Source organism: Mycteria americana, chromosome 12, assembly GCF_035582795.1.
Source record: "Mycteria americana isolate JAX WOST 10 ecotype Jacksonville Zoo and Gardens chromosome 12, USCA_MyAme_1.0, whole genome shotgun sequence".
NCBI lineage: Eukaryota > Metazoa > Chordata > Aves > Ciconiiformes > Ciconiidae > Mycteria > Mycteria americana.
This window is the reverse complement of record NC_134376.1, coordinates 8,340,377-8,367,094: the sequence shown is the minus strand read 5'-3', so window position 1 is coordinate 8,367,094 and position 26,718 is coordinate 8,340,377. Positions and strand designations below refer to the sequence as shown.

At 35.4% G+C, this 26,718-nt stretch overlaps 1 protein-coding gene across 6 annotated transcripts in view; it reads left to right on the top strand.

The window, feature by feature from the left end:
* TRRAP (transformation/transcription domain associated protein) overlaps positions 1–26,718 on the top strand; it is a 115,481-nt gene that overhangs the window by 54,443 nt on the left and 34,320 nt on the right. For all 6 annotated transcript variants that reach the window (XM_075515685.1, XM_075515684.1, XM_075515683.1 and 3 more), the window contains 23 exons: positions 146–327; positions 620–818; positions 1,232–1,360; positions 1,996–2,262; positions 2,846–3,052; positions 3,945–4,103; positions 4,187–4,321; positions 4,506–4,616; positions 5,902–6,048; positions 8,131–8,344; positions 9,044–9,169; positions 11,122–11,268; positions 12,337–12,539; positions 13,229–13,350; positions 14,262–14,475; positions 15,443–15,622; positions 15,981–16,127; positions 16,823–16,942; positions 17,246–17,533; positions 18,988–19,125; positions 19,525–19,637; positions 20,143–20,278; positions 26,145–26,336. In XM_075515685.1, coding sequence (XP_075371800.1) covers positions 146–327; positions 620–818; positions 1,232–1,360; positions 1,996–2,262; positions 2,846–3,052; positions 3,945–4,103; positions 4,187–4,321; positions 4,506–4,616; positions 5,902–6,048; positions 8,131–8,344; positions 9,044–9,169; positions 11,122–11,268; positions 12,337–12,539; positions 13,229–13,350; positions 14,262–14,475; positions 15,443–15,622; positions 15,981–16,127; positions 16,823–16,942; positions 17,246–17,533; positions 18,988–19,125; positions 19,525–19,637; positions 20,143–20,278; positions 26,145–26,336 — 3,876 coding nt within the window. The remainder of the gene's footprint in view (positions 1–145; positions 328–619; positions 819–1,231; positions 1,361–1,995; positions 2,263–2,845; positions 3,053–3,944; positions 4,104–4,186; positions 4,322–4,505; positions 4,617–5,901; positions 6,049–8,130; positions 8,345–9,043; positions 9,170–11,121; positions 11,269–12,336; positions 12,540–13,228; positions 13,351–14,261; positions 14,476–15,442; positions 15,623–15,980; positions 16,128–16,822; positions 16,943–17,245; positions 17,534–18,987; positions 19,126–19,524; positions 19,638–20,142; positions 20,279–26,144; positions 26,337–26,718) is intronic.

The following is a 26,718-nucleotide window of genomic DNA, read 5'->3' as shown; positions in this document are numbered from 1 at the left end:
TTAAAAATTGATCTAAACTAGTTTTTATTTGACTCTCTTTTTTAAAAAAATTTTAGAACCTTAAAGAAGTGCTTTTATATTATTATTTCTACTGACAGATCTGTTGCATGTTGACTGTGCATTTGTCTTGTTTTGCTTTTGACAGATCATAAGTATTATTGTTAAGAATGATGAATGTTGGTTAGCAAATCAACATTCCTTGGTGAATCAGCTGAAACGTGTATGGGTGAGTGAAGCTTTTCAGGAGAGACATCGTAAGGAGAATATGGCTGCGACAAATTGGAAAGAACCTAAGCTATTAGCATATTGCTTACTGAATTACTGCAAGTATGTAAAAACATTTATTTCCTATAGCTTGCGTACTTTTTGTTGTCTCTTTTTTTTAAATTTTGAAAATACTGTAAAGGTATACAGGGGTAGTAAAAATGGTTTGCAGTTATTGAAGAGAAAGTTTACTATATTTCATAATACTGCCATTAGCTCTAAAACCATGCTTCTGGTGCTGCCTGCTCTTGGCTCTCTGCTCATTTAAAACTGAGATTAGTTTCTTCACCAAGTCATCAGCATAGTAGTTTGAGTATTTTTTCACAGAAGCTTTTTATTTTATGTGTTTTTACAGAAGGAATTATGGTGATATAGAGTTGCTCTTCCAGTTGCTTCGGGCTTTTACGGGTCGATTTCTCTGCAATATGACTTTCTTAAAGGAATACATGGAAGAAGAGATCCCCAAAAACTACAGTATTCCCCAAAAACGGGCTTTGTTCTTCCGGTTTGTAGACTTCAATGACCCAAACTTTGGAGATGAGCTCAAAGCCAAGGTAACTAAAGCAATTAAATCAAAGAAGCCTGGTATTTAGGTTTAATTTGCTTCTTGGGAACTAGGGCAACAAAACTCACTTACTTAAATGTCAACGAGTTTGATAATTGGCAGAGCCATTTAGGTGAAAATATCATACCTGAAGAAGAGCGATAATAAACAGATAGAGCAATTCATCTTGCTTTCAGTGCTGACTGCTTTAGTTTACACTTTCTAAGAATCTTTGCCCTTGGAGGGGGGAAAGAGGAGGAAAAAAATCTGTGTGTATCTGTTTCTTAAGGTTTTATTTGTAGCTTCCTTTTGTAATGCAGTATGTCTAACATGCAGGTTTGCATATGAAATTACTTGAATGTTGACTGCCATTAGAAGAATACGATAGTTGAGTATTACTATTTTTTTGTTTATATTCTGTAGGTGCTGCAACATATCCTGAATCCTGCTTTCTTGTACAGTTTTGAAAAGGGAGAAGGTGAACAGCTGTTGGGACCCCCAAACCCAGAAGGAGATAATCCAGAAAGCATCACTAGCGTTTTTATAACAAAGGTAACAATCCTTGTTTACATTAAAGCGTTTGAAAATTAAAACACAGAGTTGTTCCTCTCATTTGGCTTTTCAATCCTGATTTGAATTAGTTGTGCTATTTCTAAATAATATGATTAGTTATATCAAATCGCATAATAACTTTGAACTGTTGTGAGATCCATCAGTCATCAGTAGGATCGGACTCCAATTTTCAGTTTGACATCTCTTTGACTTGAATGTCTGTCTTTGGGATTACAGCCGTATAAGGCCTATTTCTAGACTTTTTCATAAGCAAAGCTTACCATGACTGAACATTGATATCTTTGTAATTCACTTTGGTTTCACTGAACCAGTTAGCAATTATAAAATAGATGTTGTTGAAGATGAGGGTTGGGGTTTTTAATTTTTTTTTTTTAATAGATTAGCACTGTGGAATTTCTTAGATGTGCTCATTATTTAAAATTTCTTACCTCAGGAGGTTGTTTTGTGGGTGTTAAACTGAATGAAAAATGTGGTTATAGTTATTATTTTTCTTAAAAACCACTCAAAAAGCAAAAAAACTAGAACTTTGCTTTTATAGATAATAAAGCTGGGGTTTTTTTTGTTTTGTTTTTTCTCACCTTCCTCCTCTCCTCTTTAATCATCCCTGGGACTAGGTACTTGATCCAGAAAAACAGGCTGATATGCTGGATTCTCTCAGGATATATCTCTTGCAGTTTGCCACACTTCTGGTTGAGCATGCTCCACATCACATTCATGACAATAACAAAAACCGGAACAGCAAACTACGACGTCTAATGACATTTGCTTGGCCTTGCCTCTTGTCCAAGGCATGTGTGGACCCAGCATGCAAATACAGTGGACATTTGCTTTTGGCCCACATCATTGCAAAATTTGCCATACATAAGAAGATAGTTCTGCAGGTATTGACTATAGGCTTGTATTCATACATTTAAGGAATGTTGAAAAGTTCTGTAGTGTGCTTTGTTTTATTTTAAAATTCAGAGTAGAGGGTGCACAGTAGTTTTGGATACTTAGTATATGAGTAACAGTTAAATTCATATGCAACAAACAAATACAGAAGCAGCAAGCCAAATATTAATACAAATTTATTTGGGGATAGAAGAGTATAGAAAGAAGTTTAAGGATAAGTGAAAACAGACAGGGTAAATGGGACAATGAAAAGTCCTTTTGGTTGAATTAAAAAAATTGGTAATGTCTCTTCATTTAAGAGACAGACCTTTCAGTTGAGACAGAATGTGGGGACCAAAGGAAGACTTCAAATTGGTCAGTGGAGAGGGAGGAAGAAAAAGGGAATGTAAGGGAGACAAATATATGCTGTATACTTCTGCTGATGAAGTACCATCATATATTTACCCAATTATGGGCCTTTAGGAAAAAATCGTGTTGTTTAGAAAATGTTAGTTATAGTTTCTCTTTCTTTATAAATGCTTTATTTTGTAAATATGTATAATATTAATGTTGATCAGAAACTTTGCTGTTTAGGTTTTTCACAGTCTTCTAAAAGCTCATGCGATGGAGGCCCGAGCTATTGTCAGGCAAGCGATGGCTATTCTGACTCCAGCTGTGCCTGCTCGAATGGAGGATGGACATCAGATGCTGACTCACTGGACACGAAAAATCATTGTGGAAGAGGGTCATACAGTTCCCCAACTAGTACATATTTTGCACTTGATAGTACAACATTTCAAGGTACTTGTGCCAGTTTTTCTGATAATCACTGTATCTCAGGTATCAAGGAGGTATATTGCAGTTTGATTAGAAAATAACGTAATCTGATTTATATGGTTTAGCTTCAAAAGGCATCAACTGTCTGCAAAGATATGTATTTAAAACTGAAAACAGCTATTAAAATTAAAGAGCAAACCACTTATTAAGCTTTATCATGATTGAAGTGAGAACTCAGTGTTAGGTGAAAGTCTGCAAGATTAATTCATTGGACGTGCATTAGCAGTGCTCTTTAACAGAGCTGTGGAGATTTTTTAAGAGTTGTTTAAAAAAAGTGCAGAACCATATTCTTTTCCATCCTCCAGTAATCCTTGATTGTTTGACTTTATTCTGTGGGGTTAACTAGGTAGCTTTTATCTGCAGCTAACATATGTTGGGAAACATTAAACAAATGGGGGAATGCTGCAGAATGTCAACATAGGAGCATTTTTGAAAACGGTATTAAAATATGATCCAAAGTGACAGCTAGCTAATATGTGTTTAAGTCACTTTTCAGGAATCGATGCCTCAATGCTTTTTGAAAAAATATCTGTGTGTGTTCAAATATGAATTGTAGCTCTCTAAAAGGATCGAAAAATATTTTGAATTATTGGTCCTTGAGGAAAAATCCTGTCTTTTCAAAAGAACATCTTCATTTGGATACATGAAATCAGCAGTTGCTACTGAAAATTGTAGCCAAAATTTTATTTTCAAAGCATCAGTTACTTTTCTGGATTGCAAAATTTGAACATGGTACAGATTTAGCAAACTTTGGGATTAAAGACTATTTTACAGTTTTGCTTTATTTTGACTCTGTAGTTTTTGTGTAGAATTTTATTGGTTAGTGGCTGACATGACTGTGAAATCATCTTTTCAGGTTTATTATCCAGTGAGACATCACTTGGTTCAGCATATGGTTAGTGCCATGCAGAGACTGGGCTTCACTCCCAGTGTTACAATAGAACAAAGAAAATTAGCTGTGGATCTTGCTGAAGTAGTTATTAAATGGGAATTGCAAAGAATTAAAGACCAGCAGGTAGGAATTCTAAATAAACTGGTAAAGATTGAACTGTTATACAGTAAAATGCTTTTTTAACATGCACATTGCTGATATTTTAGCCAGATTCAGATATGGATTCAAGTGCAAGTGGAGAAGGAGCAAGTTCTGCCTCATCGGCTGTTAAAAGAGGATTGTCTGTTGATTCTGGCCAAGAAGTAAAACGATTCAGGACAGCTACAGGAGCAATAAGTGCCGTAAGAAAAATTCAGATTTTGTTCAGAGACTCTGAAATTATAACATGCAGTTTAGTTTACTTTGTTTTTTCCACGTAACTTGAAACTCCCTGAATTGAAGGTTATACTTTAGAAAATATTTTAAATCTATTCTGCTTGTTGTTATCCTTCTTCAATGTTGCTTATGGTTTTTGTATACACGCAGGTATTTGGACGTAGCCAGTCCTTGCCAGGAGCTGATGCACTTCTTTCCAAGCCAATTGACAAGCAGCATACAGATACAGTCGTGAATTTCTTGATTAGAATTGCTTGCCAGGTAGTATGTTTATTCTGATATGCAAATACCAATGCAGCATTCGTAGCCAAAACCATAAACCCCTTTTTTCATAAGATTCCTTTTATGCTTGGATTATTCTAGTGTTTGTATACTTTCTTTTGCTGAAAGGTTAGAAACTTTAATGTGAAATTGTACAAAAAGTAAAATGTTTTAAGGAGGAAAGAAATTGAATTTGATAACCATTTACTGCATGTTTTTCATTTCACAAATGATGGATATTATACATGAGAGGTATGCTTTAGCTTCTTATTGTTGGCAGTGTACCTTTATAGCTTGATGCAGGGGACATGCACTTTGAAATTAAAACTTTAAATGTGAATGGTTGCAATCCAGATTTTGGAATTGAAAGACTCTCCATTTCACTGTGCTGTTGATCACTTCTAGCATTTTGTTTGTTTTTTACTTTCTCTTTTCAAGCAAGTACTGTATCAGGAGTGACATGATTGAAATAAACGTGACTAGTAGAATTTGGCTGGAGCCAGACAAAGACTTCAAAGAGTTTCCATAAGTGTTTTTTCTTAATTCATTTATATATTTGCCTGATGCTGCAAAGTATACTTGTTCTATTGCCTAGATGTAATAGCAAGAATATTTTTACCCAAAACCTGAAGAATATTTAGAGAATTTAATAGGGAAAGACTATGTCAATTACATATCTAAGGATAACAATTGCAATTGTATTTTCAAGATCAAATACATGGAATTACTTTTTTTCATGCTGCATGTAGAACTAAAGCTTTTCACCAAATTTTGTTAAGAATTAACTTTTTTAGAATGGGGAAAATTAGCTGAGTGTAGCTCAAAGATGACAAATTTTATGGCTTCTGCTTCTTCAGCAGGCTCGGCTGGAAAGTAACGTGGGATTTTATACTCCACAGTCTATTGCACAGAATAGACATGCTCTTGAAGCATAAGGATGAATTGAGTAAAGAGCTGAATTCGAGTAGAGTAAAGTAACATTTATGGATACCTTTCAAACGGGAAAGATTAACCATTTTGAGCATGTTCAGAGTTGTAGTAATAATGTATGGGATTAAACTTTTTTAATATACCTTTGATGGGTGATTTGGGGTAATTAGCTACCAGTTTAGACACCAGTTCTGATGTTTACTATTAGTTGTCAGCTTTTTATGCAGTTAAATACTCTGTGACTGTACTGATAAAAACTACTTAAACTCATCCATTTCAGAAATAAGAAATTATATGCAAATTAATGAGTTGGTTACAAAAGGGTGTCATTTTGTTAACTCTGATTAATTGCTAGGTAAATGACAACTCAAACACTGCTGGATCTCCTGGGGAATTGCTGTCTCGCCGCTGTGTCAACCTTCTGAAAACAGCTTTACGACCAGACATGTGGCCAAAATCAGAACTGAAGTTGCAGTGGTTTGATAAGCTGCTAATGACTGTGGTAGGTAACATTCTAGTCCTGTAGGTCTTTAGGTTTCACTAGTACGTATTTGAATACTAATGATATCTGGATACTGATTTTTACAGTCTTAATATTTTTTCTTTGTAGTGAAATACATAAATTGTTAAGTATGTGAATGGCATCAGTGGTTATAATTCATATAGCTGCAGTTCTTACAAATATTAAAATAGACTTAGGAGCAGGTGGAGTAACTTCCTGTATTACTTTGATTTTAAAATATATTGTAGTTTGCTTGTTTGGATGGCCTACTGGTTGTGTGGGGTTTGGTTTTTTTTTTTCTTTTTGTTAGTGGGAAGTTTTACAAATTGATTTTATTGGTTCCTAGTTTTTGGACTATGTTATGGTAATATAGAGTTCACCAAAAGGCTAGCTTCCTGTATTTGGTGATACACCATATTTTGTTTATCATCTGTATGCTATTTGTATGCTTTTTGCCATATAATAATTTTTTCTATACCTATTGTGTTTGTATCATACTATTTAATAGACTAGCAACTCTTGCTATGTTAAATTTTTAGGAGCTCTCTTGATGTCACTTTTCTGTGTGAATAAAGGAGTAATATATCTTACTTTTGGAAACTTTAAAACGTCTAAGATTACATGAAAATTCGCTGTGGCCCATTTTTTCCCAATGTTGGTCTGAATGTGCTATACTTTCATAATGCTGTTTTCTTTATGGAGATAGTCCTTGAAAGGGCAAGTATCTGCTTTCGTCCTTCTCTCCTTCTATTGGAAGAGTTTTTTATATAGCTCCATTTGTTTTGGGTTTACAAGCGTTGGTAGTGCTCCAGGGATATAATATTTGTTACTTTATTCATCTTTTCCCAAGTAGTGTGCAACCTGAGTGAAAATTGCCATTAAAATTCATAATTTTTTTCCTGTTGATGGCATTTGATAGCCTACAACAGGAAGAACTGCAGTCAGTTCTGACCATTGCTGCACAAGGATTACCTCCTACTCATCTTCCTCACTTACACAACTGCAAAGCTATTTAAGTGCCAATTGAAAGAGGCTGTGCAATAACAGCAGTATGACTTCAGGAAAATCACGACTTTAAGTGATTCCTCTGCACTGAAGACAGAGAAAGTTGTGAGTATTTATGTGCTGGCTGCTGAAGAAGAGCTGCATGTTATGTACAGACCATTGTTGCCCTCCCTTTCCGGAACAGAGGGGAAGATGGTAGAGTGTAAAAATAACTTTAGAGAGTGCAATTCGGAGAGTTCATATGCTTCCAGAACGTGAACCGCTATCTTTTTTTCCTCTGCCTTTCAGACAAATCTTTCAGTTTGTCCACCTTCCCCAGATTCATGAAAGATGATAAAGTGCACTGTATTTACGAGCAAGCCAAAATCAAAACCGAGCTTGCTCCACTTCTCCTTCCCCCACCTCAAAACAAATGCACTATACCACCCCTCAGACCTGAGGAAGGTGGACATGGTTGATGTTTACTTAATACAAGGATATAAGCCCTCTGGAACAGGAATTTTGTATCTTAATTTTGTCCTATGTGGCATCAGTTATTCAGGAGGTTCAGAAAAAAGAATAAAGCTTCTGCAGCAAACAGACTAATTTGCTATCTTAATGATAATTTTGTAGGTTTACAAAGATATGTCTAGGAATATTTTATGTTCTTTTTTTTTCTTTAGTTCCAAATATCCCCTTTTCTAACCTTTAAGCTGTAACTTACCATAGAATATGCTGTTTTAGCTCTTCACTGAAGGCCTGTCTCTGACAGATGTTGACAAAAAGATTAAAACATTATCCTCTGTCGAATGCATTTCTAACCAGCAAGGTTGCGGGCAACTTTCAAAACTGAGGACCACAAAAAAACATCAGAAGGAACATACTGTAAATATTTAAGTGACATTTTTATGGTTAAAGATTTTATAGTGCCTTGTATTTTACAGTTTTATATTGCATGACTTACCCAAAAGTTTGATGTGAAACATCGCTAGTGTGCAAACCTCAACATTATTACAGGTTTTCAACAGATTTGACTAATTTGTGTAATACTGGTGTGATTTCTCCCAACCACTGCATTTTTGTATGTGTTCTCTTTAGGAACAACCCAATCAGGCCAACTTTGCCAACATTTGCACTGGCTTAGAGGTCTTAAGTTTCCTGTTAACTGTACTGCAGCCCCCTGCTATCCTTAGCAGCTTCAAACCCTTGCAACGAGGCGTAGCAGCTTGTATGACTTGTGGAAACACCAAGGTTTTGAGAGCAGTCCACAGTTTGCTTTCTCGCTTGATGGGTATTTTCCCTACAGAACCAAGTATGTGATATTTTCTTCTTCTTTTTATCCTTCATTGCTGCATAACTTAAGTGATTAAAGGCAGGGTGAAGATACTCTTTGGAACGTGCTGATACTCTGTTTTATGATTCCTGCATTTAATGGCCCATTTTAGCTTGCACTTTCAACCTCTGTTTAAAAAAAGAAAAGCTGAAATAAGTAATCATGTGGAATACATCATTATCCATTGACATAAAAACTTAATAACCTGTGGCTGTCGTAACTTTGGTTCAAGAAGTGCATGCTATAAATTTAATGTATTTTTTCAATTATAATTATAATTTCAGAAGTGCAATTTTTTAGTTGTTAAGCTTTGCTGTTTTGTTAAAACAAGGAAGGGAGATAGAGTGTAAAAAAGAAAGACAATAGGTAATATGCCGTGTCTTAATATAAACTAATTCAGATAATCTTTTCTGAAAAAAAAATCAGTGATCTAAGACTTGTCATCAAAATGAGTTCTTTAGAAGTAGTGGTACACTATTATAGAAGACATATTGGTTATATAATAAAGAGGTTTATATAAATGAAGGATCTGCTTGTGTTACCTTGGTTTATTAGCAAGATAATGGTTCGCCAGTTCTGCTGATGGTATAGATGACTGTATATTCACAGTGTAACTGTTCCTTGCCTGTTCTGTGGCTAATGTTACCAAAAGTAAACACGATTCTCTACGCTCTGCAGGTACCTCAAGTGTAGCTTCAAAGTATGAAGAGCTGGAGTGCCTTTATGCTGCAGTTGGAAAGGTTATTTATGAAGGACTTACTAATTATGAAAAGGCCACTAATGCTAACCCTTCTCAGCTCTTTGGTAAGTTTTCCCCATCCCTAGTAGACATATGTAGAGTGCCCGTTAATGAGTATGAGCTTTGTCACGAGCTTTTATTTTCTGTAAGGAAATTGAAATCTGATATCACGCAGAAGAAGCTGTGGGAAGCATTTGGAGCTAACTTGAGAGATGAGCTTGGGATGTCTGTCATCTGTGAAGAAAGGGACTGGGGGGTTCATTGCATTCTGTCTTCTGCCGGTAGCTGACTTGGAAGTGGGGAGCTGCAGCTGTGCTAGGTGGAAGCCTTCTGTATTCAAAGTGCATAGGAAAAAGATGCAACATTCAGATTAACCAAAATACAAAGTAAAGTTACTGGGAACTTGTTACATGGAAAAACCAAAATCCTGCGGGTGCTACTCTGAGATACAATAGAATATTTCAAGGAATCTGTGTAAACATTCTTACATGTTATTACCTTATACTTTCTTTTTCAGTTGTTTTTAAAGCCTCATTTATCAGCTGATTTAAATAGTGCAGGAAGATTTATGTATTTATAGATCTTGAATTCTCAGTAAGTAAGAAACTACAAAAATACTATTTTTTGGTGAGTGAGCAAATCTGAATCTTTAGCGTATACCATTCTGAAGAGCGGAAATGTTCTTCTTTTCTTGTTCTTTGTACTCACTTAACTGGTAGAGAGCTCAGCTACCTATTACAATTACAAAGATATATTGAAATAATACATTTTGGCCCAGAACTGGTTGTGTTGGTCATACAGACCTGAAATTGCACAATTTTGGAAAACTTGCAGATTTAAATGGCAAATGTCCTTCACTATTCTACCCTGTGATCTGTGTAGATAGTTGTAATTTCGCTTTGGGAATTGCCTATTTGTCAGAAGTCAGGACGTGCTTTACAACAAACTAACCAAGAAAGATGTTTCTTACACTGTGTCCAGAGCTCACTTAAAAGCAGCACTACAATCTAACTGTCAGGTGGTGCGTATCTTATTAATTCTGTGTTTAAGAGGCTGAACTTTCTGTGCCAAATTTTGTGCACATCTGAGCCAGAAAAGAAATAAAAACTTTTGAAGCAGCCATTCAATGAACAAAGCAAACTTCTATAAATATTGTTGTAGGCTTTTCATGAATTATGAAGTTGCAGTAAGGAAAGGGATAGCTGTAGGTTTTTTAGAGGGTATAGTTTGACAGGATATATGTACTTTTTTTTTAAAGAGTTAAGTATTTTAAAGCATAGATATTGCTAAAACTGATTGGTTTGCATGTATATGGATAAGCTTATATTAGGATAGGCATTGTTAACAACTGTGTAATTTGAAGGGACTGTGATCTTGTAGGCATCATGCGTTCATAAACTGTGCCGAAATTACCTGTTTTAATAGTGTTAAGTTTTTTTGATCTACAGTAACTGATTTATGAATCTTTATAAAGGTTCTAGATTATAAAACCAACATTATTTTTATTTTTAATTACTAAACCCAGGCCTATTCATGTAGAATTTTTGCTACTAAAACAAATGTGCAACATTAGGAGTAGTTTCATTTTGCCTGGTTAACTATATTTATGTGTGTGTTTTTTGTTTTGTTTTTGTTTGGTTGGCTTTTTTTAAGGACTTGGAGAAGTATCTGCTCTCAATCCCTCTCTTTCTGTCCTCCTTTTCTCCCCCCTTGCCCTCCATCACACATGTACATACAGAACTTTCCAATATTTTGATTAATGCAAAAATAACTTTTTCGTCTTCGACTAAAGACTAAAGTTGACGTGGAAGTTTTTCTTCAAATCTATCCAGATTTCTAGTGTTTGTAACTTGGGTAGTCTCATGCTTCTTTCATGGCAGGACAAAATACAGCTAGAACATTTTCCTGTGTTCTTCATTCTTTCATAGAACGAGAACATCCACATTGAAAACCTGTATCTTACTCAGGTCATGCTCAATAGATGTTTTACTTCCTTAAGTATTGTTTTTATCGACAGGTACTTTAATGATTCTGAAGTCTGCGTGCAGTAACAATCCCAGCTACATTGACAGATTGATTTCAGTTTTTATGCGATCTCTGCAGAAGATGGTCAGGGAACACTTAAACCCACAGGCTACAGCAGGAACAGCAGAAGCAAATACAGGTATTATGTAATATAGTCTAAGGATGTTAATGATTAGAAGTATTGTAAAGTATTAAAATCTCTTCATCCTAAAGGGATTCAAATGATTTTGTAGAGTTTTGTGTGCGTTATTACATGGTGAAAGAAGCCTCACCATTAGTGAGAAACCTTACTGAAGTATTGAAGGATAAAAATGCACTCTGAGTTCCTGTTACCTGCTTAATATATGAATTTCAGCATTAACCCAAACATTTCAGTGAATGGTTGGTGAATATTTGTTGAGTTACAGCATATATAGAAATACTTAAATTCTTCAAGAGTTTATAGTGTTGAGGGGAGAGAGGCTGAATTTTTTAATTGTTCTGTGCTTTCACTTTTTTTTTTTTACTCCTTCCTATTTGATAATATTGGAACAACTGTTTGTGAAGTTAACTTTAACAAAAACTGATGCTTTTGTTTTTATCTTAAAATAGCATCTATTTCAGTCTGTACAATTCTGTCTATCATCAAATGAATTAGGTCAAGAGTAATTGAAAAAAATCAGAAGTTCTTGTAGAAGAAAATTCAATGTAGTAAAGAGCACTGTAATTTATTAATGAATAAGCTACTGAAGAAAATACTTTGAAAGAATTGCTGCTGTTAGATTCCCAGCCCATATTTTAATTAGGTAAATGAGAACCTTGCAAATTTTATTAACACTGAGAAACAATTGGAAAATTATTAAACTTGACAGATAAGCAAGTCAGGAAATTAAGAGAACAGAATAGGTGTGCTGCATCATATAGTATGTATTTCACAAGTTTAATTGCAGTTTTTCAGTACTGGCGTTCCATAATACCTTTCATCAAAGATTTACTGAAATGAAACCACACAGGCTCACCTTTAGGATTTTGAATGGATTTAGTTGTTTTTGGAAGGAGTCTGTCTCAGTTGTTTAGGAATGAAAAGTAGTAATTCTGAAAACATTATTTCTAGGTAACAGATATTGTTGTTGCTATTTGTAAAATTACAGTAGCTTATCCTGAAAATTTCTTTACTAGGCATTTTAGGGGTGTATACACAATTCTAATCCTTTTTTTGCATCCATAGCAGGTACAACTGAACTGGTAATGCTAAGCCTGGATCTTGTGAAAACTCGCCTGGCTGTGATGAGCATGGAAATGAGGAAAAATTTTATACAAGCTATTCTAACATCTCTCATTGAAAAATCTACTGATGCCAAAATTCTTCGTGCAGTGGTAAAAATAGTGGAAGAGTGGGTGAAAAACAATTCACCAATGGCAGCTAATCAGGTAAATTGAGAAGATAAAATCATTATTGCTCTCAAATACTAAATAACTATAAGCCACTGTTATAATTAATCAGTTTTTGACAGTGAGGTTTGTAAGGATCTGTTATATATGTTTAGATGCCCTTGATGAGGTTTGGAATGTTTTGCATCCCCTGTGAAAGTAGCTGGAGTTAAAGATGCTTAGCATTTTATAGGCTTATATTAGGTGTTTGATCTCAAATACTGTTTTGCTAAGAACTTGTTTTGAAGTAAAAGTTTTAAAATATGTTTCACATGAACTTGGATGGAGAGATTCTTCAGGAGGAGGGTGACTAATGCTGGTTTAAATTGTGTTATTCCTGTAACATGTTGTGGCTCAATTTGCCTATTTTCTGTTAGAGTTGAGTACTTGACAATCTAGTGCTGTATAAAAGGACCTACACTTTTAAAAATATATGTTAGATTTTGGTAATCATTGAACAACTTACACCTGTTTTTAGTCATGATTTTAAAATTCTCTAGCATGTATTAGAAGGATAAATGCTTGTTATTTTTCTTTTTAAGAACTATGACCTTCTACCAAGCTATTTTTCAGTACTTTAGAAGTGAAAGACTGATATAAAGGATGGCTGAGGGGTACTTTGAATGTGCCAGTTCTCTGCATGTTTTAAGATGAATTAACAAAATTAATCATGTCTTCTTTTAACACAGACACCTACTCTCCGGGAGAAGTCCATTTTACTAGTGAAAATGATGACTTACATTGAAAAGCGTTTTCCAGAAGACCTTGAATTAAATGCCCAGTTCTTAGACCTTGTTAACTATGTCTATAGGTAATTATAGCAATTAATCATTTATTGCAGCCTTATTGGTTCATAATTTGTACCATATATGACCTTTATAACATGCCATCAGTCTTTTTAGGTCTGAATTAAGTGATTTCTACACACCACTGCCCCCCTACCCCACCCCTCCTGAAGTGCAAAATCAATTCATTTCACCGAGACCACAATACGTATTTATGGAAGACAATTTGAAAATAGAAGTTCCTTAGAAAGGATTTTCATTTTGGATCCACTGAAATATCTCCACCGCCCCAACCTCTACTTTTCCCAAGATACCAGGGCATCCTCGTAGCTGGTTTTATTCTAAACACTGTGGTGGCAGCTGAAATCTGTCTGTCTTTTCACATCTGTAGGGTATAATAGAGGATTTTTTTCTTTTTTCCCCTTGGAAATTTATTGTAAATTATACTTTCGGGAGAGTTACTTTGCTAGCTAAACTGGCAGGTTTTGTAACACGATGAAATAACTAAAGTAGTTACCTTATCAAAAAATGCTAGGTATTTAATTTTGTGCTGATGATTCACATTATTTTGAGTTACTGCTTGTTGCTGTTCTGTTTTCTGGGTAACTGCAAAGCCCTGGTGTGGACATGGTGGTCAGAAGTTTTTATCAATTAATATCATTTGGCATTTCAAACAAGATACAGATGTGGCTGAAATTGTTTCACAATTATGATAAGATTTTATCCTGAAAGAGTTTTTACGATAGTTCTGGGGCAGTTTTCTAACACGCAGGAATGTTTTCTTTGCTGTTTCTCTCAAAATGCTGCACCTGGTTGCATGTCATACCATGTGGGCTTCTGCAGAATGTCACCTCTTTTGATTTTTAGTGTTTTGCATATAAAACCTAGAAGGCTTCTCTTTCTAATGTCTCTGTCATTTCATCTTTATTCATTTTAGGGACGAGAATCTTTCTGGTAGTGAACTTACTGCTAAACTTGAGCCAGCATTTCTTTCGGGTTTGCGTTGTGCCCAGCCACTCATACGAGCCAAATTTTTTGAGGTCTTTGACAATTCTATGAAACGTCGTGTGTATGAGCGCCTACTTTATGTGACCTGTTCTCAAAACTGGGAAGCAATGGGAAACCACTTTTGGATAAAACAGTGCATTGAGGTAGGGAAATTATTTGTATCAGAAATACAATTATAATTTGAGAAATATGTTTTATTCCCCATTTTTCATGGCTGTGTGTAAAAGCATTATGCAATGTGTGTCTTGTAGTATGTATTATCTGTATCAAAGCCAAATACCAAGTCTGCTACCTCAGATACTTCCACTGGTGCTTAAAAATAAATACAGTGTCTAAACCATGAGATGCTGATGCTTGGAAAGTGGCTTCAATATCAACCTTTAAAATCTGTTTTCTCTGCGAAAAGCTTAATGACCAGATTAATACTTCTTAAGAAAATACATGTCTTATAAAAGAATTGTTATAGTAGATGATTTCAAGAAAACTGTTAAGGCTAGAGTGCCTGCTCTGGTGGTATGACAACTGTTAGGTGGGATTGCATTGCAATGAAATTGCATTTTTGGTTGGTTTATTTAAAACAAATGGGACCAAACTTTTTTTTTAAAAAAATCAATTTACATATTAAAACACGAGTTTAAAGTGACTGTGAGGATAACTTGGTACTCTTAAAAGTATTAGAACTCCTCCCAGAGAGATAAGAAACAGCATTGTCTGTTTTCAATTTTTTTTCCACATCCTTTTTGGGAGGACTTTCACTGTAACGGGCAGAGTCTTGTACACATTAGCTGATTGAGGGCACTAAATATGTGTATTAAAAAGTACAAAATACAGAATTTAGGCATAGAAGATTCCTATTTCCTCAGCATTTTCAGGAGAGGCTTGAAAAACAATCTTGAAAGTATAGTCTTGAACTTCAAAATAGTGACAAAATGTGATGAGATTAAGATGAAAATGTATTAGTGTATTTATTAGATAAAGGTGATAAATAGGCCTTGAACATATTATTGCAATTTTTATCTTGTTGATAAGTATTAATCCATAGTGATGTTTTCCTTGAAATACTGCAGTAAATGTATATTTAAAAACTCTCCTTGCTTTTTAATGTCTTAGCTCCTGTTGGCAGTGTGTGAGAGAAATACTACAATTGGGACAAGCTGTCAGGGTGCTATGCTGCCCTCTATCACCAATGTTATCAACCTTGCTGACAGTCATGATAGAGCGGCATTTGCTATGGTAACCCATGTCAAACAAGAACCTCGTGAAAGGGAAAACAGTGAATCCAAAGAAGAGGTAACTTACAGAAAATACCGTAGAAAAAGAGATCTTTTTGATGGAATATAGCTCTTCCTAGTTTCTCATTAAAATAAGTTTCGAGAATATGTCTCGATGATGATGTGCACAGATTGTTCAATATATCTTGTGTTTAATACATTGTAGTTTAAGCATGCATGGGTTTCTCAGAACTTGCATTCATTCATTTAGTGTTTTCTTTACTATAGCAATTCCATATCTGAACCTCAAGAACTTGCAGAAATAAATAGTGAGAACTGAGATAAGTTGATTGGAAGGGTATTTTGTATTTGTTTGGGAAAAAAGCAAAAGTACTTAGAAAATATCTGCATGCTTTGCATTGTTTACTTCTGTATAGGATGTTGAAATAGATATTGAATTGGCTCCGGGAGATCAGACCAGTACACCTAAAACTAAGGAACTTTCTGAGAAAGACATTGGCAATCAGCTGCACATGTTGACCAATCGGCATGACAAATTTCTTGACTCTCTTCGAGAAGTGAAGGTTGGTACAGGTTTCCTGACAAATCATTTTAGTACTGAAGTCTTCAAACTGACCTGACATGCTTTTTTTTCCTTCTTCTTTTTTTTTTCAATCTCACATATCTGATTTTTTAGCTGATTTTTTTTTTCTGTAGATATCTCTTATAATCTAATGTAACTTCTTATTGCATAGGGTAAAAAAATTCTTAAGCCTTCACTTCATTGCTAGTTGTTGCTGTATCCCGTCCTACAAAGTTAAATTTCATCCTCCTCCACCTGTAAGTGTATTTTAACTGTTCAGTTAAGAAAATAGTGATGGCAAAACCAGGGTATAGGATCAAAAAAGTGTATCAGCATCTTAGGTTTAAATAATTTCTAAGAAGGTATTTTTAGCTGAAAGCTACGTTGAAATAATTCTCACAGTAGTAACAGCTCTATCCAATTAACTTGATCATTCCTATTACCAAAGTCATCAACTTCCCCCCCTTTTTTTTTTTTACACAGTTACAGTAATGAATTGGAGTCTCAATCAACATGAAAATAGGATTAAATTCTTGTTACAGTAGTCTGTATTGCTAAAGGAAACATATTTTTGATATGTTGGGTGGAAAAGGCATTTACATTACTGCTTAAACAACTCTATAACTGTGAACTGTTTTTCCATAGTATTAATTGTTTTTTACCTATTTGTATACATCTCTTTCTTTTTGTTTCTAGACTGGAGCATTGCTGAGTGCCTTTGTTCAGTTATGTCATATTTCTACGCCATTAGCAGAGAAGACTTGGATACAACTTTTTTCACGACTTTGGAAAATCTTGTCTGACAGACAACAACATGTGAGAATCTCTCTCTCCTCACTTACAAATTCCTCTTTGTAAATGACTGGTGTTTCAGGAAAATGTATTTGTGTGATAAATGACTTGTTCACTTGTTTTGAGGAGTTTGCCGTTCTTTGTGACTAGTGAATGCTGTATACCTCTATCAGTACATCTTTTGAAATAAATAAAGCCCCTCAATTTACAAAGAGAAATACACTTATCAAATGATTGTTCCCCTGTATTAACAAGATTTTTAATATAAATTCTCTAATTGAATAATCTAAATGAACAGATAACTATCCTTTATGTTTTTTCTCCTAGGCTCTAGCAGGTGAAATAAGCCCTTTCTTGTGCAGTGGTAGCCATCAAGTACAGCGAGATTGCCAGCCGAGCGCACTGAATTGCTTTGTGGAAGCAATGTCACAGTGTGTTCCTCCCATTCCCATCAGACCTTGTGTCCTGAAATACTTGGGTAAAACTCACAATCTCTGGTTTCGTTCTACACTGATGCTGGAACATCAAGCCTTTGAAAAAGGACTGAGTCTACAAATTAAGCATAAACAGGCAACAGAATTTTATGAGCAGGAAAGCATAACTCCTCCTCAACAGGTAGTGTTATATTAATTGAAATACCTTATGAAATGTGAAGGGAAAAACACAGTTGACCGTGTAGTACAATAGTATCATAGAATCATTTAGGTTGGAAAAGACCCTTAAGATCATTGAGTCCAACTGTTAACCTAGCACTGCCAAGTCCACCACTGAACCATGTCCCTAAGCACCACATCTACACGTCCTTTAAATACCTCCAGGGATGGTGACTCAACCACTTCCCTGGGCAGCCTGTTCCAATGCTTGACAACCCTTTCGGTGAAGAAATTTTTCCTAATATCCAGTCTAAACCTCCCCTGGTGCGACTTGAGGCCGTTTCCTCTTGTCCTGTTGCTTGTTACTTGGGAGAAGAGACTGACCCCCACCTCTCTACAACCTCCTTCCAGGTAGCTGTAGAGAGCAATAAGGTCTCCCCTCAGCCTCCTTTTCTCCAGGCTAAACAACCCCAGTTCCCTCAGCCGCTCCTCATCAGCCTTGTGCTCCAGACCCTTCACCAGCTTTGTTGCCCGTCTCTGGACACGCTCCAGCCCCTCAATGTCTCTCTTGGAGTGAGGGGCCCAAAACTGAACACAGTATTCGAGGTGTGGCCTCACCAGTGCTGAGTACAAAGGGACAATCACTTTTAAATGTTTGTATTTAGAAACTTGTTAAAGTAGTGTCAATTTTTTTAATTCAGTGAAGAAATCCCTGTCCTTTTGTGTTTGTGAATACAGACACTTGTAACTGACTACTTTTGTCTTGCCTACGTCTCATGCTTTTCTTTCATCTGTCACTGATATTTTCATATTTTTCTCTCTTTCTCCCTCTTCTCCATCTGCTTTTGACACTAATTCTCTGCAGCACCATAGGACTACGTGAAACCATTTCTGCCCCTAATTTTAAATCTTGAATAGAAGTCTGTATTGTCTCTGTTTCCCTCAAAGGGAGTATGCTTTCCCTAATCAAATCTGTTGGTATATGACTGTAAAGGATTATTAGCTAAACAAAATTGAGTTCCCTGTAAACAGGTGCTTTTGTGTTTAGTAGTTTGTCAGGTAGTTATGATCTACCTTTGGCATGTTTGTGATCAGCTGAGGAAGCTAAATATTACAGACTCTTTTTACATTAAAGACCGAGTTGTTGGCTTGTTAAACAATTTTGTTTTCTATGATTTGATCTGATATATTAGGAAAGACAAGCAAGAATCAATGCGCAAGCCATAGGGTTTTTTTTTGTCATGTGATGCAGTGTTGTTGTTCTCAGTACTTGGCTGTTACTAATTGCTTGCCTTCTAGAGTTTTAAAAAGAGTTTATATAAACAATTCTCTATTTCCATGTCTTTCTCAATTTGCCTCAGTGTAGACCGTGTGGTTTTGCTTCTACTATGCATCTGCTATGCATATGATAAAGCATCTACTATGCTTTATAAGGACAGCTTGACCGTGGAGCAATATGTGTGCTTAACATTCTAGGAAATACTGGATTCCCTTGCTGAGCTCTACTCTTTGTTACAAGAAGAGGATATGTGGGCTGGACTATGGCAGAAACGCTGTAAATTCCCAGAGACAGCAACAGCTATTGCCTATGAACAACATGGCTTTTTTGAACAGGTACGCTCTTGATATTAGAAATGATTTGAGTAGTTCTACTGTCAGGATGAATATTCTGGTCAGCAAGCAAATATTCTGAATATTAATAAACAACTTCAGTCTTCTAAAATAGAAAGTGCTACAGCTTCTCTACTGTCTGTAGTAGTAGTTTAAGGCCACGTAATACTTAGATAAGGTGAGATTTTTGAGCACATCCATCAGTTTTTCATTACATTTGTAATGAAAAATAATCATATTCAGGAATGAGTTAACACACACATTTCACCTTTTTTTCTTTCTTTTTTTTATTTTAAACTGAATTTATGAAAGTTTTCTTATAACTTTTTTTTAAAAGGAAAGAATGTGGACTTAATGTGTATATAGCAGATGGAAAAGTAAAATGGTTTGAATTTTATTTAGGCACAAGAAACTTATGAAAAAGCAATGGAAAAGGCTAAAAAAGAGCATGAACGGAACAATGCTTCCCCTTCGATCTTTCCTGAGTATCAGCTCTGGGAAGACCATTGGATCCGGTAAGACTTTAAAGCTGATGTGGAACTAGTATTTTTACCCTGCAATAGAAGTAAAATACCCTGCTGGTTTAAAGCATTAGTTACGAGAATAAACTTCGCTCCTGACTTAGCTCAGATACAAGGGAAACTTAAGGGAATAAAAAAAGCTATTTTTTACTCCCTTAACAAACCCTCAGAAGTGGTATGCCTGAAGTGTTGTAAAAATGTAACTTGCTATTGGTGGAAAGAGACTGGAACTAAAACTTGTTTTTCCTATGTAAAATGGTTGTTCTGGGAGACACAAAATACAGCTCTTGCCTGTTCATAGATTTATGTATTATAACTGGTAATAAATAATTAATAAAAAAGTAATCTTCCCATCTGGATAAAACTTTTGCAGTGCTTGCAAAGCTGTTCGTAGACAAACAAATATGCAGATAATATTCTGATACATAACATTTATAGTCACTTCTATTGAAATTTTTTTTTTTGGTAACCAAATTGACAATGGTTTTGATTTTCTTAGTTGCTCAAAAGAGTTGAACCAGTGGGAGCCTTTGACAGAATATGGCCAGTCAAAAGGTCATATAAATCCTTACCTAGTACTGGAATGTGCATGGAGAGTCTCAAACTGGACTGCTATGAAGGAGGCTCTGGTGCAGGTGAGTGAGGGCTTTTTATGGTAATGTTTCGTTTCTTTGTTCATTTTACTGATTACATTTCTACAAAGTCAGCATTACAGTTCATTTCACGGAGACAGTGAACTGCTCTTTGGAAGTTTTCTTTGATGTCCCAGCACACTGCTGGGTATTTTGGCAATTGAAGCATGTAATTTCAACAGACAAACTTGGTTCTCTTTTTCTATCTGTTTATAAAGCTGTACTATGTACGAAATTTAGCCAGGGCAGGTGAAAGATATGGTGCATCATAATGAGTCATTAAAAAGCAAAATGCTTGCCACAGAGGTGTATGCCAGCAGGGATATGTGGAGAAGCTTAAAATGGGACCCTTGCAAGTATATGGTATTATTTAAAATAATGCAATATTGGGGAGGGACATTTTTTGTATTTTACACCTTTACAGGAACAAATGTTCCTTTTGTGAAAGGGCATAAAGTACAAAAATGCATCTATTATCATCTCCCTGTCTGTGGGCAACGTAAGTATGCTTCCAGATGTAAAAGGGCAAAAGGCCATTGCCTCTGTTGTTTTTGTTTGTTTTAGCACCTGAAAGGCAAAGCCAAAGCATTCTCAACTTCTGCTGTCCAAACTTAAAACTGCCAAACACAATTTATTCTGTTCATCTCCACAGCATATGAAGGGGGATTAAGGCATGTATGAAAATGTGAGGGTCAGAACTTGTCAGCTAAATTTGGTTTATATTAAATACACTAAGGTATCTGAGGAATATTTGTAAGGCTGTGTTTCAGGATCCTTGTTAAAAAAATCCCTGAAAAAGCAACACATGAAATCTCAGTTTCAGTGTTGATTGGTTGGTGAGGCTGGTGTACGCTGCAGATTATACCAGTAGTTGTTGTTTTAATGAAGATAGTGACAAATTTGAAGTTGTTTATATGTGGTGGGAAATGTATTAGGATTACTTACTTGGCACATGCTGATTTTCTTGTTTCTTGGATTTTATAGCTATGCTTAGCAGAAGCATAATAGAAGGTTTGTTGTCTTTCAGTAGCAAATTTTTTCTGTACTGTCTGTCTGGGGATTGCTTCCTATATCTGTCGTCTTTTGCTTTCCTTTTAAGTAATCAAATACTTTATTATTGCAAATTAACTGCTAGATTTCTAACTTTATTCTCACTTTGAGTCTACTTTAGTTCCATTTAAAATAAGCCTCATTTGATTTTGCAATGAATCCATTACATATAATTTTAAAATATCTTGGGAGCACCAGAGGTTGGAGCCAGTGTGGTCAAGACTGGAAAATGGAGATCTAACGAGAGATGAGGGACAAGGACACCAGGTAATGAACCTCAGGCAATGAGCCTGAGATTGGGAAGCAATGAGAAGAATATGAGGTGAGGATGAAGGAGGTTGGAGGAGTACAAATTTTACTAGGAGTGGCAGGGTTAACTGGGTAAATGGACTGAAGGAAGAAGTTGAAGAAAGTGATTTCCTTTGAGAAAGTATAAAAGACTTGGTAAAACTAGCAGAGAGGAGAGAGGCATTGAATTAAATGTTGCAGGGTGCATCAATGAGACTGGCTGTGCAGGAGATGGGATTTGAATTGATTGACAGGAAGAGAGATGGGGATTGGACTTGTCACCAGGATTATTACAGTAAGGAATAGGTTACTTCTGGGGGAAAAATACTTCGATTCTGCAAAAGTAGGTTTATGAAGTAAATAGAATTATAATGCATAAGCACAAGGGCATGCTTAGCTTTTAGATGATTGACTTTCAAATGCGTTCCCCAAACAATTTTTTTCTGTGTATAATATTTATACTAGAAAGCATACAAGTAAAAATACTGAGACCACTTATAAGAAAGAGTAGGCTTTTATGAAGTGACACTGTTTAAATCTACAGTCTTTACTGAAAAAAAGAAATAAAGCTAAAAATTATTTTTAATCTCCTCTCAAATTGTTACAATTTGTGCTAAGTTTTGTGCTGAAGTAAATATCATAATGATTTTACAGACTTCTAGATACATATGTTCATGACAGAGTGCTGAGGCTTTGAGATAGCACTGCTAGAAGGAGTTGTTTCCTGTAAGTTCCTTATTTGATGTTCTGTGGAATCAGAAAACTTAAGTTGGAATTTGCTGATGTTCCAAGGTTTCCTCAGAAGCTTAATGCATTGATGATTATACTTTTATAGTTTAATCTAAAGTTTACAGAACCATAAAATAGTTTGAGTTGGAAGAGACTCCTGCAGGCCATCTGGTCCAATGCTCCATTCAGAGCAGGGCCCAAGTAGATCAGGTTGATTTGTCTAGTAGAGTTTTAGTATCTCTTAAGAATTGAGATGCTACAGCCTTTCTGGGCGTATTCTTCACCTAAAGTAGCATAGATATGCCCTGCCTGTTGTATTTTGTTTTGGAAACCAGCACAGTACTTAGCTGGTTTTGTTAGAAACTAAGGAACTTGTGTATAGCAAGTGAGGTAGTTACCATCTTCATTTGGTAATGGATAATATGTGTTGTTTGTACTTTCCTGCTGTTGACCTTCCTGATTCATTATGGAGTTCATTATTGTGTTCTGCTTGTAATTCATTTTGCTGAACAACATGCACTTGTAAAACATTTAACCTTCCCTTTGTCCTTTCCTGGGTTTCACTCGTGAGACTGTATTCTGTGCTATCCGTGTGCTTGATGAATGAATGCTCCATAAAGTTTTGGCTGTTACAGAACAGTTTGAAGGCAGGGGGCACAGTACATACAGAAAATAACATTTTGAAAGATTTAAATCTGGAAGATCTTTTTAATTTCCCAGTGTTCATAAACATTTTTTTGTGAATGTGTGAATAAAGTTTAAATGGCTAGGGAAACATGCCGAAAATGACCTGCCATTTTCTGAAAAGGTGCAACAGAAAATACATAGGTAGATATATTTTTGAGAGCAAATTTTGAGGAATTCTTCCATGTGCAAAAACAACGGCCATATTTAGGTAACTTCCTCCTTATTCTCTCTTAGGCATCTTCTTCCCGACTGTTTTAAGAACCATCCCATGTGAATAAGCTAGTGGTTATTGTTCTTGAGGTTGCTATAAAATGTCAGTCTATACAGCCATCTCGGGCTTCTTGGGACAAATGGCAGACTTCTGTATGCGGTATCACTGTTCTATAGAAGATTGAAATTTTTTTTTTTAGTTTAGGGTTTGGGTTGTTTTAGCTTTAAGGAAATATACCCTCCTTTCATGGTAGGTAGAGTTGTTCACCTGTGATTAGTTAATGTAGAAACATAAACCAGATGTAGAACTGAAATCTGAAAGGTGAGAATACTGCTTTAAATCAAAAGGAGCTTGCTGTTCTTCATTGCACCATTGCTATGCAGTGTGACATTACTGGAATTACTCTGCTAAAGATGCCAGAGTTTGGAATAAGGAGGTGAATTGCATATTTAAAATATAATTTTACCAACAAAGCTCTGATCAGAGCCTTAGGCAGTGTTTTTTCATATTGCAGAGAGAGAGCCAGAAGAATTAGTTCCTCGCTTAATTGGGGTTTATTGTTTCATCGGTACTGTTTAAGTTTTGAACCAATACCTAAAAGTATTACATATTAAATTGACAGTTGACTGTCTAGTTTCATAATATTTGCAAAAGGTAAAACATGATTATGAAAAATGCTGAACATCCTTTAATTCCAATATCTTGGAGGATTAAGTTCCTATATAAAAAATATCCTAACAGCATGTTTCATTGTGACAACTTAGTCTTGCATGATAAATATGCTGAGTTGTATGTCTCTCTTACTTTCTTCAAAATCAGACTGAATATTACTTTTTTTTAAATGTAGTATTTTTATTCTTCTGTAACACTTTTTTTTTTGTCAGGAGGGAAAATAGGTGGATACAATCGGTATGTTTTATTTTACAGGTTAAACTGAAAACAGTAAAAGTTGTTTACTTAATTAAAGGTAGTGTTGTCTTTTGATGGAACCTAAATTAAAGGTGTCCAACCATTGCAACATTTGAAATGGAATTTTTCAACATTTGTAGTACTGATGGTTCAAATTAAATAAGTGTCTCTAAAGATGGATTTTATCATTTATCAGCCCATGTGAAGCTAAGTCTGTAAGTAGCAAGCTGCACATGCTACAAAAATTATCTTATAGGTTATATTTACATTTTAATTAACTTTTGTTCCTATAACAATTGGTATTTTGTGTCCTATTTAAGTATGCAACTTCGGTGGCTAATTATAGAAATAATATTATTTGAGAAACCTTTAAAGCCTAAAAGAAGAATTGTATTGTACAGTACATTATAAACCTTGAGTTTGAACAGAATGGAATAGATCATGTCTGACAGGTTCTGGTTCTGGAGATTTGCAAATTGAGTAGAAGTGACAACCATGAGTAACTGCTGATAAGCTTTAGCTGCAGTTATATTAAATGAGATATTTTCAGTAATGAGACATTTACTAAACGACTAAGGAGAAGATGCTGCTGAAGCCATAAATGGAGCTTTTGCGGCTCTACTCAGATTCTTGTAAAAGTGTCAGGACATGTTTGCATAAATATTAGGATATGTAAGAATAATTGATTCTATGTTGCTATATGCACTACTCCAATTTTATTGATATTCTTTAATGTGGCTGGTTTTTATCAAGTTCCATGGTTGATTCACAAGAGAGGTCAGAAAAGATGGGAAATATGTATCGGTTTTCTTAAATCTTTGTGAAACATTTTTAATAATCTACCTATTAAAGCTGAGCTATTAAAATAGCAAGTGGCCTTTGATAGGACCCAAGACTCATTTCCATTTGCTCACATTGCCATTGTGTTTAATGATCCAGTAGATAACGTAATAAAGAAAGAGAGTATTTTCACTGTGTAAGTGTAAGGTTGCTACCTGGCAGTTTCTCTTTGCTGGCTCAGGTGTAAAAGTCAGTTGAGGATAACAGAAATAACAATTGTAATGGTTAAGATACAGTATATCAACAAGAAGATAATGCAGAGGGATTTCTGTGTTGCATATCAATCCATAAAGGGTTTGATGTAAAGCGGAAGCAAGAGAAGTGAAAAAGTTCTAAATCTAAGGCCTGCAGTGTCAGCTAGTGAGCATTGGTTAAGTGCAAGTTTACTGTAAAATACTCACAGAATTTAGTTGCTAGACAACTCAAGTACTTTGCTGGTTTTAGTTGCCATATTTCTACTGTTCCAGGATTTTAAGAAAATGGTTTAAAATTATTTTAAAAATTATTTTAGCCTGTGACCTGACTTTGTACCTGTACTCAGAAATTCATTTGACATAAATGGGAAGGTTAGTTGTAGATGACTTAAAAAAATTAACTGTTTATTCTCATAAACTTAGTGATGTCCTAGAGCAGGCAGTTAGGAAGTATAATGCAGGCGTAATGTGCTGACATATAGGGATGGCATCCTTTTAAGTGAGAAGTTGACATTACTTGTTCTGGAGCCCCTGAAGCATTTCAGAGGTAGTATGCGTTATCTGCTGAGAAGCACCTTTTTTCTTTATACAGGGTGAATTGGTTTGCAGTAAGCTTCATGCTCCTGTTGCAAGACTGCTTTCAGCTTGCTCAGCTGTCTCTGAGCTACACTACAGTTGTCAGTGTAAAAAATACCCTAACAGCAGGTTGTATGCAGGCACTTCTACTCTTGTGCTGAATTTGCAATTTATTTGCTAGCCTGCCCTTGCCAATAACTTTAAGAGAGCTGAAACTCCTCTAATGACAGAAATTTTGATATTTTAGTCTGATATTTTTAGAAATTGAGTTAATTTTTATAAAAAATGAGTGCTTGTTTAAGAAGGCTTTTAAAAAAAAAAAATTTAAAAGTCTGCATTTGAGTATGAATAATCTTTACTAGACTTTTTTCCATTTCATTACCAGGTGGAGTTGAGTTGTCCAAAAGAGATGGCATGGAAAGTGAATATGTACAGAGGATACTTAGCAATCTGCCATCCGGAAGAGCAACAGCTTAACTTCATTGAGCGTTTGGTAGAGATGGCGAGTAGTTTAGCTATTCGAGAATGGCGAAGGCTTCCTCACGTAGTCTCGCACGTTCATACTCCCCTTCTCCAGGTAAGAATGAAAAGATTTTTATTGCCAGTTATTTTTGAGTAGCAAATTTCAGGACCGTTAGTAACTGTGAGCATAAAATATTTTACTATATAGTACCGATTGGTTTTTCGTAATGGTATTTTTTTTTTGTTAAAAGTTGCAGAATGTGCATTTTGATTTGGATTCCTTTTAAAGCTTTTTATAGTTTACCTGAATCCGTTCTGATTGTGGCATACAGGGGTAGCTATTGAAAAATTGATCAGATGGCTCAACTTTTTTTGTGGGCTAATGCATAATGCACTGCAGTACTTGGAGATCTTGAACATTCAGTGGGTTTTGAAGTGAGGTCCAGTTTGCGTGGGTGTATTATTGCATTATGTTATTTGCAGAAGTGTTGAAATAA